General features: G+C 41.0%; 1 protein-coding gene across 6 annotated transcripts in view; it reads right to left on the bottom strand.

Moving 5' to 3' along the window:
- Positions 1 to 17,509, bottom strand: part of LRCH2 (leucine rich repeats and calponin homology domain containing 2) — an 82,284-nt gene that overhangs the window by 828 nt on the left and 63,947 nt on the right. For 3 of the 6 annotated variants that reach the window (XM_084639680.1, XM_084639679.1, XM_084639682.1), the window contains 6 exons: positions 11,387 to 11,431; positions 8,402 to 8,452; positions 4,634 to 4,691; positions 2,697 to 2,809; positions 1,480 to 1,617; positions 1,090 to 1,167 (listed from right to left, as the gene is read on the bottom strand). In XM_084639680.1, coding sequence (XP_084495806.1) covers positions 1,090 to 1,167; positions 1,480 to 1,617; positions 2,697 to 2,809; positions 4,634 to 4,691; positions 8,402 to 8,452; positions 11,387 to 11,431 — 483 coding nt within the window. The remainder of the gene's footprint in view (positions 1 to 1,089; positions 1,168 to 1,479; positions 1,618 to 2,696; positions 2,810 to 4,633; positions 4,692 to 8,401; positions 8,453 to 11,386; positions 11,432 to 17,509) is intronic. The other 3 variants (XM_084639681.1, XM_084639684.1, XM_084639683.1) reach the window with 2 other exon arrangements.

The raw sequence follows: 17,509 nt of genomic DNA, 5'->3' as shown, positions 1-17,509 counted from the left end.
TAGAGCAAAACAAAAACTAAAGACTGTTTCATTAAAATGTTAAACTAAGAAGAAATAAACACTATTTCTTAGAAGGTTCTGACAGTTTTAGTTTATTGACCATTTAGGGCCAGAGACTCCCATCTGCTTTCATAAACAGAGGGAGCAAAATGGAGTGAGGCAAAACGGGGTAGTGCTGGTCAGTGTCAGACTTCTTCCTTCCTGGTCCTTGCAGAAGCTGCACTACAAGTTGGCTGTAAGGAGGGTTACAATCTGCAAGAACTCAAGAATGAATCAGCTCCCACCTAACCCATAGGAATTCTCTTATAGGCATTACATTCAACATGAACCCTTTTTCTCTACAGCCAGTAGGAGAGTCATTGGGAACATGACTTCTGCAGGAGTTGTGCTGATACGGAGAGTGGGAGCAGAAGCACAGGGCTATAGCTAAGGAACTATGGTTTTCAGGGTTAAACCACTTTCCTGGCCTATTGAGGTGGAGTTTAACGGCCACTGGCAGAACAGTCATGTGGCTACTGCAAATATAGACTCATGGAGCTTCCTCTCCCCTAATGCACAGAAGAAAATGTGGCCCTTAATTTTTCCCTTCATGGAGGAGGTGGAAGAAGGAGCGTGGGTAAAATGAAAGTGAGGGACTAGTAACAAGGAATAGAGATGAGCTAGTACAGTTAAGAGCCATGCAAGCTTCTTCTATGTAGCTCTGCCAATGCACCTCGTGATCTGCAAAATTCCTTTCATTCTAGTCCAAGATCTTTTCTAGGCAGATATTGCCATTCATGCCACAATGTGCCACTAAACTAAGGGTTTCTGATAAACACACACACAGCTCTTCTCTAGCACTTTTCATCAGTAGATCTCAAAGCACTTCATAAAGAAGGTCACTATCGTTATCCCCTGAAACTGAGGCACAGGGAAGCGACCTGGCCAAGGTCACCCAGCAAGTCAGCTGCAGAGCCAGGAATGGAACACAGGTCTCCCAATTCCTATTTCACTGCTCTAGGCTTTCTAGATAACCCAGAAAAGTAAATGCTGACATATCCTGTCTGTGATTATTAATAAGTATATTAATCAATAAAGTGATTAGTATACCTGTGGCACGCCCAATTTTTTACAAGCATCAAGAAAGTTTTCAACATTTCTTCTGCACTTTGCCATACTGAGTTTAGGCTGTAAAGATAGGATGTTAGATCTTTGTTACGCATTTATAAAAGGACTTTATAATTATGATGCAAATTCAGTAACAGTTGTATTAGAAACAAGCAAAGTTAGAAAACTAATTTAAGGACATAGTACATAACAGACTGCTAAACCCTTGAGCCTTAATGTAGCACCAAATACTTGTTTATTGCATCCTGAAATAAAATGAAAATTGATAATATAACCATTTAAAATAGCGAAGATAATTCAGTTTTCTAGTGCTGAATTCCAACAGTTTGCTTTCACTTCAGATAGAATAAAAAGGATGTAGAGCTGACTCACCACTGCTGGTGATGGTACATGAATACTTGCAACAGAACGTGGCCTTATGTGATTGGCTAGATGGCAAAGAACAACCCCATCCATCAATGCTGCTCCAATGTCATCCGGCAAAATGACTTTCAACCTCGATTCAAGATTCTGTAAAACAGAAGAGCCCATAGTACATGCTATTCTTCTTCTATTCTGGGGGTCATACCCACACAGACACACCCAGAGATGGTTGGAGTGAAAACAAATTTTGCAGAGGTGGGGTGTCAGCCATCCGACAAGTGATAATGGAGTGGTGAGGGATGGAAGTACCTACACTTGTGTAGCAAGAGAGTCGGAGGAAGGAAGAAGTGCTATTCACCACACAAATTACAAGCCTTCATGGAAAAAGGGGCAGGAAGCACACTAGATTAATCATCTTAGGAGCTGAGCTTCTCCTAAACAGCTTAACTGGACATGAGCAAATTGCTACTACAGCAGGAGATGAGCTGCTATCATGGTATTATATAGGATATGGATTCAGTGTTTAAGTAACATCTCTGTACATCATGTGCTCTTTACATGTGTGCAGCCTCCGATGACGTGCAGCTGGGAATCTGAGGCTGAATTAAAAATATAACTAACACATCATCAAGAAGAACTGACTGTTCTAAGTTTCTGTTATTTAACCATTATTTAGTAGCTGCATAAAAAAAGTTAACCTTTTTTAAATAATTAAGAATGTAACTTACAAAATGATTTTCTGAATAGAGGCATATAGGAAAACATTTCTTCAAAACACTGAAATTTAGATCCAACATGGCATTATTCACACTCTTTTCAGCTAAGGTCCTTCCCCCAAAGCATGTCTGATGATTCAGGGATGATTCAAAACCCAGGGCCAACTCTTCAGATACATGCCAGAATGTACAGCTCACTAGTCAAGAGGTGGGTACCATTCTTTTTGTGCCATGTTACAACAGCATTTGGCTCTCAAGGGCCAAACGTATGGCCCAGATTCACATGGTGTAGGGGTATCCCAGCTGCACCCCCTTTCCTACCCTGGTAGGAGAGATGTTACCTACAACCTCCTAAAGCGGAGTTACAATACTGCGGTTATCACCCTTGCACTGCCTGGGCCACGTAGACAGGTTTTATAACAAGTACATGCTGGTGGTGCAAAGAAAAGTAAGCAAACAAGGGTGTGGCCCCACCAGTTTGAGCCTAAACAGCAAGTCATGGGCACGTACATTGCGAAGATGTCTTATTTGTTCCCTTTCTTCCCTTAAATGCTCCATTTTCCTCCTCATTGTAAATCCAGGGTCCACTACCCCATAGTCCTGGCGAGAGGAACGGTTGAAAGCTGTGATAAAACAGACAGTTGTCAATATTTGGAACACCCCCACTATGGAAAAAAAAATCCATCAGTAAAGATAAAAGAAGATCATAGTTATTGAAATGTTAAGCAGAACAAGTATGTTTCAATGCTATAAAGTGACTACAATAGCGTGAGGCTCAATGGGCTAGCAGCAACATGTAGTCTCTAGGTGTTAAAGGGAAGCACATTGGCTCTTCCTTCAAATGTCTGCATTTGTGCCTGGAAATTAGGTAGGTAGCAAATCTGTCTGGGTACACAACTATCCTTTCGTTTTTGACAGGTTATACCATACTGGTTTTAGAAAATATCTATTCTTATAGCTTTTTACTGTAGCCCAGCATAAAACTGTTGTGGAAGGAACTCCCTGAATTTTTTAAAAACCATAAATTATTAAAATAAATATTTAAAAGTAGGTCATGGGAGAAAGTTTATGAACCCACAAGTTACGACTATGAATTTTCTTATTGACCAAACCTTCATAATGCTGCACTGCTGCAATGGAAAGGACAACGTTAAGCATTCTAGTTTGCATTTGGTTTATCACTCTCCACTATCAAAAACCTTTGCAGGTGACTATTTTATTATTTGATTATCCTCATACTTGCAAATACCAATATCTTTGCAGTGTTTAACTTGGAAGAATTTTCATAATATTTAGAAATATTGTAACTTATTACACTTTTAAGTTTAATTCTTGTGAAAACACGTTGAAAGAGGAGGAAAGAATCTAGACATCCCCAATAGTGAGTATTTTATGTAACTTGTTCCTAATGCCAACACTGCATTCTACACATAAAAAATGTGTATTCTCGTCTTAACCACTGAGTCTATGGAAATATCCAAAGCATAAACTTCTTAAAAGGTGGAACTCTTCTTATAACACACTGTACATGAGAGTGAACTCTCCACAGAGATACAATAAATGACCAACTGCAGAATGCATTTTGATACTGAATGCTTACAAGCTAGTTTAAACAAGAACAAATTTGTTAAGATAGCAAAGATTGACCTAATGCATACTGTACAGAAGTACAGCAAGCTTTTCCTAATGAGCTCAGAAACTCCCACATGTTCAAGTGAAATTCCTCATTGTTTGGCCAAGGCGGTATTTCTTAACTATACTTTAACTAGTTAATACAGAACATGCATATGACTGATGCAAATCTCAGAAAATAACACTAACTAAAAATGTGTAGCCTTGCTTCCTAGTCTTCAGAAAATTAAGGTCTGCTTTAAATAACAATCTTTTACGAGGAGTTAGCAGCTCTCTGGAAGTGGCAAGGGTATGGCAGCCTCAATGTGCTGAGCTTAATGATGTTTGGCAAACTCTGAAACCCCACATATTATTTCAATGGACAAGAGCCCGCCCCTCTGTGAAACTCCCAACCATTGATTGCCAAAGGCCGTTCTGCATTGTTCCCCCCCCAATCCAGAAGATGGCCAAAGACACAAAAGAGAAATCAACAGAGCCCTGCAAATCCGCAGATATTTGCTTTATATCCCCGGATATCTGCATCTGCGGATATTCGGACCATTTTTGCTGATCTGCGCAGGGCTCTAGAAATCAATGTAGCAAATAACTGCAATTTCAGGACAGTGCAGTTATGAGCTTGTCAGAGTAGCTAGCCACGCCTCTTCCAACTGTGCACTTGCCAGAAGTCAACCGTGGGCACTGTACTATGTAGTGGCCCCTCCCCTTCTATTTGTTCCAAAGAGTCCCAGTATCACATCTCTGCTGTCCCAATCTTCAGCTCCAATGTGGGAAGCAAGATGTGCTGTGGCATACTGTATTAGAAACCACCACCTTACCTGATCTTGGTTTGAGACCAAACGGACCATGAGAGTTACTGTCTGTCCTTTCATAGTCCTGTTAAAGAGAGAGAATGTATCAAGTTTTCTGCAATTTTCTCCAATTCTTGATGAAAAATTAAAAAAAAAAGTTTTCACATCCTAAACTTTTGTTTCCATGATGACAATGTTTATTTTGATCATATTTTCAGAACATGAGAACCTGCTTTAACTTAATTGAAAAGCTATAATGATGGGGAAGACATTAAAATAAGAAAGCAGCGAATGAAGACTCACCATCCACAGATGAGAGAAAGACCTAAGCCTCTTCTAGGCACAAAAGTGGCAAAAGTTTAACTCAAATCTGTTTTTAAATCAACTTAAACTAGTGCAAGCCTCTGCTTGGACATATTTATAAGCTAGCTGTGAACACTAAGTGTGATCCCAGCCTTTGTGTGGATAATGTAACTAAATCTCTATAAAAGCCAATGCTAGTTAACTTGGTGCTACTTGTGTGTGCAAGCAAGGCCAGAACCACTTACAGAACAATGGGAAATGACAGCATGGGTAGGTTATTGTAGAATGAGCAGCTTGTAGGTAGACAGCCACTAATCCAAGGCTGTCTCTCCTCTGCTGGGACAGTACAAACCAAGATCTGGTGTAGACACCCTTTGCAGCTCAAATGGGGGGGGGGGGGGGGGGGAGGGGCGGAAAATAGACCCAGGAGGGATTATCTTTCTGTTTTCAAGAAGAAATTACTTTCAGCAGCTGGGACAGTGGCCTTTCCCATCCCAAAAGGTGGCGAACGGAAACTAACTCCTCAGTCTCCTGATGTGCTTCAGATCCCCGATGTGCTTGGAATCGTCTCCCAGCCCCCTCCACTGTATACAGGAGACTTCTTCCTCATGCCACACCCTTGTGATCCCCCTCTGACAGTGGGTGGAAACCTTCAGCTTCATTGGGTGTCTTTTTTCTTGGGTCAGTACTGTAATGCAGCTGACAGCCAGGGAAACAACATGGGCAGGCCACAAAGCGTTTTCCTTCCTAACCTTCAAACAGCCAGAGAACCACACTGCCCAGGTAAAAGATGCATAAGGGAGTCACGACTGTGGGGATGAAACCCCTTAAACTAGAGGGGGGCCTTTCACAATTCTGGCTCCTCTAGGTCCTAAACCATAACTTGTTTTTAAAACTCTGAAATGTTACACATGTAGGTAGCTAACACACTGTCTCTGTTCAATATGAAAGCTATGATTTCTCTCTTCTAAAGTAGCTATTTTCACCAGCTACAATAAGAGAGGCAGAAAACAAATGCTGCTTTCTTATACACCAACCTTTTAAAAAAAAAAATCAGAGGGAGTGAGAGATTTGATGGTAGTGGAGGCAGGACAAGTTAAGGAAGTTAACAAGGAATCTGTCCTTGATTCCTACTTATTTCTGCTTTTAAATGATTTCACAACTGCACAATATTTCAATTCCTCTTTCAAAGCAAAGCCTATTGATGAACATTTTCTGGTTTGTCCACGAGTTACATGTTTTTGCACAGTGAACCACAATGAAAACAAAAAGAAAAGGAGGACTTGTGGCACCTTAGAGACTAACCAATTTATTAGAGCATAAGCTTTCGTGAGCTACAGCTCACTTCCTCAGATGCATATCGTGGAAACTGCAGCAGGCTTTATATATACACAGAGAATATGAAACAATACCTATTCCCACCCCACTGTCCTGCTGGTAATAGCTTATCTAAAGTGATTTCCAGCACAAATCCAGACACCACTGACTTCCTGAGGAAACTACAATCCATCGGTGATCTTCCTGATAACACCATCCTGGCCACTATGGATGTAGAAGCCCTCTACACCAACATTCCACACAAAGATGGACTACAAGCCGTCAAGAACACTATCCCCGATAATGTCACGGCTAACCTGGTGGCTGAACTTTGTGACTTTGTCCTTACCCATAACTACTTCACATTTGGGGACAATGTATACCTTCAGATCAGCGGCACTGCTATGGGTACCCGCATGGCCCCACAGTATGCCAACATTTTTATGGCTGATTTAGAACAACGCTTCCTCAGCTCTCGTCCCCTAAAGCCCCTACTCTACTTGCGCTATATTGATGACATCTTCATCATCTGGACCCATGGAAAAGAAGCCCTTGAGGAATTCCACCATGATTTCAACAATTTCCATCCCACCACCAACCTCAGCCTGGTCCAGTCCACACAAGAGATCCACTTCCTGGACACTACAGTGCTAATAAACAATGGTCACATAAACACCACCCTATACCGGAAACCTACTGACCGCTATTCCTACCTGCATGCCTCCAGCTTTCACCCTGACCACACCACACGATCCATCGTCTACAGCCAAGCTCTGCGATACAACCGCATTTGCTCCAACCCCTCAGACAGAGACAAACACCTACAAGATCTCTGTCGAGCTTTCTTACAACTACAATACCCACCTGCAGAAGTAAAGAAACAGATTGATAGAGCCAGAAGAGTTCCCAGAAGTTACCTACTACAGGACAGGCCTAACAAAGAAAATAACAGAACGCCACTAGCCGTCACCTTCAGCCCCCAACTAAAACCCCTCCAACGCATTATTAAGGATCTACAACCTATCCTAAAGGATGACCCAACACTCTCACAAATCTTGGGAGACAGGCCAGTCCTTGCCTACAGACAGCCCCGCAACCTGAAGCAAATACTCACCAACAACCACATACCACACAACAGAACCACTAACCCAGGAACTTATCCTTGCAACAAAGCCCGTTGCCAACTGTGCCCACATATCTATTCAGGGGACACCATCACAGGGCCTAATAACATCAGCCACACTATCAGAGGCTCGTTCACCTGCACATCCACCAATGTGATATATGCCATCATGTGCCAGCAATGCCCCTCTGCCATGTACATTGGTCAAACTGGACAGTCTCTACGTAAAAGAATAAATGGACACAAATCAGATGTCAAGAATTGTAACATTCATAAACCAGTCGGAGAACACTTCAATCTCTCTGGTCACGCGATCACAGACATGAAGGTCGCTATCTTAAAACAAAAAAACTTCAAATCCAGACTCCAGCGAGAAACTGCTGAATTGGAATTCATTTGCAAATTGGATACTATTAATTTAGGCTTAAATAGAGACTTGGAGTGGCTAAGTCATTATGCAAGGTAGCCTGTTTCCTCTTGTTTTTTCCTACCCCCCCCCCCCCCAGATGTTCTGGTTTAACTTGGATTTTAACTTGAAGAGTGGTCAGTTTGGATGAGCTATTACCAGCAGGAGAGTGAGTTTGTGTGTGTATGGGGGTGGGGGGATGTGAGAACCTGGATTTATGCAGGAAATAGCCCAGCTTGATTGTCATGCACATTGTGTAAAGAGTTGTCACTTTGGATGGGCTATCACCAGCAGGAGAGTGAATTTGTGTGGGGGGGTGGAGGGTGAGAAAACCTGGATTTGTGCTGGAAATCACTTTAGATAAGCTATTACCAGCAGGACAGTGGGGTGGGAATAGGTATTGTTTCATATTCTCTGTGTATATATAAAGCCTGCTGCAGTTTCCACGATATGCATCTGAGGAAGTGAGCTGTAGCTCACGAAAGCTTATGCTCTAATAAATTGGTTAGTCTCTAAGGTGCCACAAGTCCTCCTTTTCTTTTTGCGAATACAGACTAACACGGCTGCTACTCTGAAACCAATGAAAACAAATTAGCACATACAGAAAATGTTCACTGAAAGAAAAAAAAAAAAAAAAAACTTGTACCTCAGATGATACAGGAGACTGTGGGGACACATTAGTATTATCACTGTCTTGCTAAAAAGAAATCAAAGAGATGAAATTATAAAATGAAAGTTATGATTTTGAATAGGTATAATATGAAATTATGAAAATGCATACAAAAGACATGACACATGCAACATTTCTTCCTCAAGCGTCAGGCAAAGTGGTAGTGACTACATCAAAAAAATTACAAATCAACTCAATACACATGTACAACAGCCATAATTTGACAAAGGGTATTTCCTGTTGTAAAACATCTTTATCTTGAACACCTCAATACACAGTAAAATGTGTAAGTCTATTATTCATTAAATACATTTCAATTTGATATATTTCATTTTCAAGCTAATGTTATTTTAAAATAAAGTCCTTTCATTTAGTTGTAAAATGTTTAAATCACAGAGCAGACCTTTATCTATAAACGTTATTTTGGAAAAGCTTAGAACTAGTTACTGCAGTTTTCCTTTAAAGATGGTCACAAAAATAGCATTCAAGTTGTCACTGGATCTTTCTTTGAGATCCAGCTTTTTCTACACTATAGAACAAATTTTCTCCAGATTTTAACTTTAGATGCATCTACTAATTCACACTTGAGTAACTATAGCAGTTGAACTGGTAACTGCGAACAATCCAAAGGATTGCTTTTTGTGTTTCCACATTGTTAAAGGACAAAAAAAGGTAAAGGGAGAATATTTCAGCCACCCTGACCTTGCAAATGGAAAGGTAACGGACAACATTATGGTTTGCCAGTGGTTTCGCTTTAAATATTTCCAACAAGAAACAAAAGACAAGACAAAAAAAAATGAGGGTAAAAAAATGAATTTCAAAAATAACATTAACTCTACCGTTACAATATTCCAGACTTTCAAATGCTAAGCATGAATGAATATGGTATTAGCTAGAGCTGTCAATTAAATCACAGTTAACTCACATGATTAAGTAAAAAAATTAATGGCGATTAATCACAATTTTAATTGCGCTGTTAAACAATAGAATACCAATTTATTAAATATTTTGGATGTTTTTCTACATATTCAAATATATTGATTTCTATTACAACACAATACAAAGTGCACTGTGCTCACTTCATATTATTTTTATTACAAATATTTGCACTGTAAAAATGATAAAAACAGTATTTTTCAATTCACCTCATACAAGTACTCTCTATATTGTGAAAGTGCAACTTACAAATGTAGATTTTTTTTTTGGTTACATAACTGCACTCGAAAACAAAACAGTGTAAAATTTTACAGCCCACAAGTCCACTCAGTCCTACTCCTTGTTCAAGCAATCACTAAGAGAAACAAGTTTGTTTACATTTACAGAAGATAATGCTGCCCACTTCTTATTTACAATGCCACCTGAAAGTGAGAGCAGGCATTTGCATGGCACTTTTGTAGCCGGCATTGCAAGGTATCTATGTGCCAGATATGCTAAACATTCATATGCCCCTTCATGCTTTGGCCACCATTTCAGACGACTTGCTTCCATGCTGATGATGCTCGTTAAAAAAATAATGCGTTAATTAAATTTGTGACTGAACTCCATGGGGGAGAATTGTACATCTCCTGCCCTGTTTTATCTGCATTCTGCCATATATTTCATGTTCTAGCAGTCTTGGATGATGACCCAGTACATTGTTTTAAGAACACTTTCACTGCAGATTTGACAAAATGCAAAGAAGGTACCAATGTGAGATTTCTAAAGATAGCTACAGCACTTGACCGAAGGTTTAAGAATCTGAAGTGCCTTTCAAATCTAAGAGGGATGAGATGTGGAGCATACTTTCAGAAGTCTTAAAAGAGCAACACTCTGATGTGGAAACTGCAGAACCCGAACAACCGAAAAAGAAAATCAACCTTCTCCTGGTGGCATCTGACTCAGATAATGAAAATAGACATGCGTTGGTCTGCACTGCTTTGGATCATTACTGAGCAGAACCTGTCATCAGCATGGATGCATGTCTTCTGGAAGGGTGGTTGAAGCATCAAGGGACATATGAAACTTTAGTGCATCTGGCACGTAAATATCTTGCAACGCCGGCTACAACAGCGCCATGCGAACGCCTGTTCTCACTTTCAGGTGACATTGTAAACAAGAAGTAGGCAGCATTATCTCCTGCAAATGTAAACAAACTTGTCTGTGTGATTGGCTGAACAAGAAATAGGACTGAGTGGACTTGCAGGCTCTAAAGTTTTACATTGTTTTGTTTTTGAATGCAGTTTTTTTGTACATAATTCTACATTTTTAAGTTCAACTTTCATGATAAAGAGATTGCACTACAGTACTTGTAGTAGGTGAATTGAAAAATACTATTTTTTGTTTTTCGTGGTGCAAATATTTGTAATAAAAAAAATAAAGTGAGCACTGCACACTTTGTATTCCGTGTTGTAATTGAAATCAATATTTCAAAATGTAGAAAACATCCAAAAATATTTAAATAAATGGAATTCTATTATTAACAGCGTGATTAATCGTGTGATTAATCACAATTTTTTTAATCTCGACAGCCCTAGTATTAGCATTTCATGCTGATAGATGCTATGGAAATAATATGGTGCAAAAAGCATAAGGAAATATTAACAGGCTTTTTGTGGAAGAGTCACTTCATCTGAAGTACCTAAGATTGTGTACAGTATATATATATAGCAGTGTATATATTGCCTTTGTTTAATTTAATATCTGAACTATTACTAGTTCGGTACTATACTGGTACTAAAGTGTAAAAATCCCCCACAGGCTTCATTGTCTCATTGTTTCCTTGTGTTCCCATCTGTCTGTATGGAACTGTTGTCTCTTGCTTTATACTTAGATTGTAAGGTCTTTGGGGGCATGGACAGTCTCTTTGTTATGTTTCTACAGCACCCAGCACAGCATGATCCTGGTCCATGACTACGTTCCTAGGTGCTACAGTAATACAAACAAAAATTTTCTGAAGTTTTTATCATCACTATCATGTCTCACCTCATCATTTTCATTTCCACTTGAACTCTTTCTGGAAGACTTATACTGCAAAACAGAAACAAGTTTTGTTTTTTAAACAGGAAACATGGGTTTCATTTGTATCAAATGGAATCTCTATCAGTCAAATTGCCAGATAGGCATCATTCAGTAAACGTTTTTAAATAGTGAAGGGCTCGGGGCTGGGAGTTAGCACTTTCTAGTCCTGACTGCCACTGACTCCTGACGTGATCCCAAGCAGGTCACGTTACTTACCTTTGTCCATCCACATTACTTACCTATGTAACAGGGCTGCTGCCAAGCTCGCAGTGCTGCAGAAGTAAAAACAAAAGGTTACTCACCTTGTGAAGTAACAGTGGTTCTTTGAGAGGCATGTCCCTATGAGTGCTTCACATCAGGTGCACATGCACCTCTCCAGCCCTTGATCAGAGATTTTCCATTAGCAGTGTCCATTTGGCCTGCTCATGCCCTCTATACAACCTCGTGCCACACTCTGAGGGCATATAGGGCTATACAGGCAAACTGCCTTCAATTCTTCTGTATCTGAATGACTAACAAGAACAGTTTGAAGCAGAGCAGAAGGAAGGCAGTAGTGAAGCACCATAGGGACACATATCTTGAAGAACTACAGTTACTGCATAATTACTTCTTTGAGTAGTGTCCTTATGGGTGCTCCACTTCAGGTGACACCCAAGCAGTATGCTTACTAGGAGGGAGCGAGCTTCGGAATCAAGTCCAAGACCGAAGACAGTACAGCAGAACCAAGTGCTGCATCAGATATGATGGTGTGGACTAATGCATAGGGTTGACAAAGGTATGCACTGAAGCCCATGAAGCAGCTCTGCAGATCTCAGATGCTGGAATATTTTTGAGTAATGCTGTGGAAGTTGCTTGTGATCTTGTAGAGTTTGCTACAGTCCTTTGGGGAGGCAAAGCACCAGCTGCATCATACCAAGCACTAATACAGCCAGAAATCCATCTCAGTAGTCTCCATGAAGAGATCATGTACTTCTTTGACCTTTAAGCAATGGAGATAAAGAGTCTAGGTGATTTCCGAAATTGTTTAGTCTTATCCATATAAAAGGCCAACGTACATCAGACAAACAACATTTGAAGGGAAAGCTCCTGCTGAGATTTATGTGGTTTAGGAAAAAACACTGGTTAAGACGGAAATTCGACAGCATCTCAGGTAAGAACTTTGGGTGCAGTCACTGAGACCTTGTCCTTGAAAAATATTGTGTGGGGGTCTACCATCAAGACTCCAATTTCTCCAACCCTGAGGGCTGACGTGATATCTACTAGAAAGGCCATCTTCATAGATAAGTGAAGGAGCAGGTCGCCATAGATTAAAACGGAGGTCCCATAAGGTATCTAAGTACCCAGTTGAGATTTGAAGTCTGAGCAGGATCCTTAACCTGTGGGTAAAGATTACCCAGACCTTAATAAATCTCGATGACATTGGGTGCACAAAAACAGAAAATCCCTCGAGAGGGGAATGAACAGCTGATACTGCAGTGAGATGAACTTTAATAGAGCTAAGTGATACGCCTGATTTGTTAAATCCAGCAGATAATTGAACATGGCTGATGGAGGAGAAGTTTCAGGCAGTGATGGTGACACCAGCTGTTGAACCTCTTCCATTTCTGAAGGTAAATAATTAGCGTTAACTCCCTTTTACTGTTTAATAATATTTGTACTCCTGTCAAGAAGCTGGATTCTAATCCCATGAACCAACTAGGAGCCATGCCTGGAGATGGAGGACCTGTAGGTGGAGGTGAAGCATATGACCTGCATCCTGGGAGAGGAGTTGAGGGACCATTGGAAGCTTGAGCACCAGTTGGATACATAGGTGAAGCAGGTAAAGATACCAAACTTGTGTCGGTCAGGTCGGTACTACAAGGATAACCCTGGTCTTGTTTTGCCTGATCTTGTTCATCACTCTTAGCATTAGTAGTGTTGGAGTGAATGTGTAGAACAAGTCCTCTGTCCAAGGAAGCAGAAAGGTGTCTCCCAAAGAGAGGCGACTTAGGCCTCCTCTTCAGCAGGATAAGGGAAACTTCCTGTTGGTGGATGTGGTGAACAGATCCATCTGTGGAAGTTCCCATCTCTGAAATATTCCATGAAGGATTTGGAGAGTCCAACTCCCATTCGTAGTCCTGGGAGGAGTGCCTGCTGAGCAACAGGCTTTGACATTTTGGACTCCAGGAAAGCAGCTGATATCTGAATCCGATTGGCTATACAGCAGTTCCATAATTTTATAGCTTTGGGGTACTGGGAAGGGGATATTGCTCCTTCCTGTCTGCTGATATAGAACATGCAAGCAACATTATCTGTAAGTGATTCTGATTGATTTACCCTTGATAAGGCATCAGAACTCTAGAGGAATATCTTGGACTTCTTTACATTTAGCTGGAGACCCAATTCTGGAAGAGGGAGAGAGCTGTCTGTGTGGAAATTAGCACTGCTTTGTAAGACTGGATACAGGAAGACTAAAACTGCTTCTTACTGAAGATAAGCAGCCACCACCACTTATAGTAGAAAGAAAGCCTGAGACAAGAGGCCTTGTATCAGAAGCCCAATACGAGGCCTAAGACTTCAACAAAAGTAGTGGTCAAGCCTTGCTAATATAAAGCAAAGTTAGCGGAAGTCAGGCTCTGCCTGTGTGCAGGCTCACAGAACCTGGCAAGAACAGGGCTGGTATTGCAGAAACATATACACTCCTAAGTGCTAAGCACAGGACACTCACGCAAGCACATCCCAGAAGGGTGGTACCAGAACACCCCTACACCATGTATGGTAGGAACACACTCCCCGAAGATGTTGCAAGGATACACTGACCTCCTCTTAGAGATAAGGTCAGGATGACAGTGTGATGAACAGAGATGTTTTGATTGAACCAACCTGTATAAGGTAATGTGTGGTAAACCACATCACGGAGCAGTAACTAACGACGTCTGAGGGGCATCACACAACTTGTTTGTACTGGTGTATAAAGATTGATCTTTAGAGGGAGCGTCTTTGTCTGGCTTAGGGGGCAGTGGAAAGTCCCACCACTGATTGAGCTGGTCCATTGTCATGGGCATCCAGGTGCTAGTGTAACTGCAGACATTGATCCGGGGACCTAGGACCATGATTCGTTGGCAATAAACCTGGCCATGTGCCTTCGCTACTAAACCAAGTCTTGTGGTCTTATTGAGCAGTTCTATCTAGGTCTGCTGTGTCCACTATCTGCGCAGAGCTGGGACAGCACCCTGAAAGAACACACACATGCAGCCAAGATCTGACAATACCACTAAAAGCTTTAAGAACACCTCTGGGGCTGAAGAGAGGTCAAAAGGAAGTACTCGATATTGAAAATGATCCTGGCCCATGACACCGGAGTGCAAGTATTTCCTGTGTATGGGATGTATCACTGTTTGAACCAGTGCTTGCCAATACTAACAATGTCTCCACAGGTGAACAGGAAGAAGGACTGAAGGGTAACTGTGAGGGAATTCCTGCTGCCCCTGTGGTGCATGATGAAGGATGCAAGTAGTGTGCCATGTGAAAGGGAGGATTAAATACTAATAGGGCCAGTCGACTAATCCTAGATAGCTTAAAGGATCTGCCACACTCTGTATCCACCTCATTGGATATAACAAAATACCTGGGTTAAGAATTCATCAGCCTGTTAAGGGTACCAAAAATAAAGGAATTGAAGAAAAGTTGTTGGAGAGCAGGGCCAGCATTGGCCATTACCACATAGGGAACTGTAACCAATCTCCTAGATGGCCGGGTCCACCCAGCCCTTATGGAAGTCGTGGGACCCCATCTCCCCATTACTCCTTCATAAGAATGGGGAAACAAAGAATCAATGAGAGTCCAAAGACTGGCTTGGACAGGTCATAGCATAATGTTCAGTTTCCTAGTGCCTCTGGGAATCCCTCACTCACAATGAGCTAGAATGGTGACCCCTGCCAGTATGGAGGAGAGGTCATGTTACTAAAATAAAAGGCATTGCATATTCCGAGGTCGCTGGGAAAACGTTGTACACTAGTGAATGTTGCACCCACTCTAATAAGGAAAGTCTATGTATATGCTCTTATAATGTACTGACAAATCTGTCTAGGTTCAAAGTGGCCGTCACAGAGAAACTAGGTATCCTGCAGGTCAAACGCCGAAAACCACTAAATTATTAAGGGCAGAATTCAATTGCCTTAATTATGAAACCATTCTTTCTGCAGTCTTCTGCCTCACTCACTACACACCTCTAAACTTCTGGAACAAATGAAGCCTGGGACTACAGACAATAGCTTCCTTTACTAGACAATCCTGGTTCATCCCCATGGGGAGCATCCTATGCACTGAATGAGGAATGGGTCATATGAGGAAACAGAAGACTGCATCCCTGTTCTTAGCTCAGGCACTCAGACCTAGACCCAGCACAGTCTGCAGCAACCCATAATTGCAATTGCAGGGAAACTCCTGCTCAGCCCTGGGCTGGAGCATGCCCAGTGCAGAGATCACCTTTGGAGCTTCTCGCTGCTAAAATTTAAGATGTCTCTACTGAGCATGTGAGAGCTGCAATTTTTCAAAGGCTTATAATTTGGCCAAATTTGGGTAGATTTTCAAGGGGACAGCAAAAGGCACATCCTGGACACAAAGGCCACCATCCTGTCAAATGTCAAGTCCCTATTCCAGAGCAGGAGCACTAGAGATTTTTTAAAGAAATGGTCACCAGAATTTTATAACATGGGCAAAGCAACGTTCTTTGAAATGATAAACATTTTAGTTACAATTAAAAAAAACAACCCCCCCCCCCCCCCACACACACACACACACACCAGTTTATGGAAGACACCCGGCATGGAAAATTACAGCCTGACCGTTAAAAATTTGGCCCAAGTTATAAGCTACTGAAAACAGGGTCTTATAATAGCAATGGTAGAGCAACCTTAATAACAGCATTTCCAGCCCCACCCAAGAGCTATATCAATTTGAGCTGAAGTTTTCCCATGTTAGGTGTCTACCTCAGTCTGATACATACGAATATTAACTTCAGCTATAAATGGTTCTAATTTGCAGAAGTGTTCAGCACACACAGCTGCAACTGAAGTCAACTGGAACTATACTTTGAACATATATAGTCCTATCAAAGTACAAAGTATGCTGAAAAATCAGAACCTCGGTGTTTTAAGTTGGGCATCCAAAATTAGAGGAGATGACAATTTTGGCTTTAATCTCTCTGTTTAAATCCCCCAACTGTAAAATTAGAATAATACCACCACCTAACCTCTCAGGCATATTGTGAAGCTAAATTCAATCAAGTTTGAGAAACACTCAGATACTATGACGACAGAATCACAGGAAACACCCAATAGAAAATTAATTATTTTGTATTGGACCTGGGTTTGAATGGTGTACATTAAATGAGATCTGAGGCCACACTGAAAGCACAAAACAAAAAGAAATATTGACTAACTATTCACTGTATGTTTTATTCTATTAAAAATTTTTCTCAATATAATTTTTGCAATTTTGATGGTCATTTCAGCTAAGGGCCATACAAACGGTTAAACCTGCCAAAAAGCAAATGTGAATGGAAAGCAAAAAAAAAGTACATGAAGAAATAATCCTACAATTGCAAAATACCAAACTAGGAAGTACTGTGTGCAACTAGTGCCTTGAAAAAGCCAGATTCCATTCACATAGGTAGCGGACCACACAGAAAGAAGATGAGTAAGATCAATGAGGTATCTCCACAACACCATCTTCTCAGAGAGATGGTGTTCAGTAGCCATATACTACTACAGTCATCATAGTTTTCACAGCCACAATCACTTTACAGATGACACCACAATGGCTGAGCAAATAAAAATCTTTTCTGATGAGGCCACTGATTTAACCATGCAAAGAATTCTATCCAGAATGACAATGTGATGGTTAGTTACGAAATGCATAAATGTATAGCCAGGATGTGTTGCAGTGAGAAAGAAAAGCCCTTTTCACTCTTGACAGTAATGCCAACATGAGATCTCATATGACGGAAAGCACATCCGTATGTGCAGTGATGTAAACCAAAGCACTACGAGGCTCTACTCAGGTAACATATTGCACAGCAGCCCACCAGTACAAAACAGTTCAGAA

This window comes from Lepidochelys olivacea, assembly GCF_965140295.1.
Source record: "Lepidochelys olivacea isolate rLepOli2 genome assembly, chromosome: 9".
Taxonomy (NCBI): Eukaryota; Metazoa; Chordata; order Testudines; family Cheloniidae; genus Lepidochelys; species Lepidochelys olivacea.
Note: the sequence above shows the minus strand (reverse complement) of the source record. Positions and strands in the feature narration are given on the sequence as shown.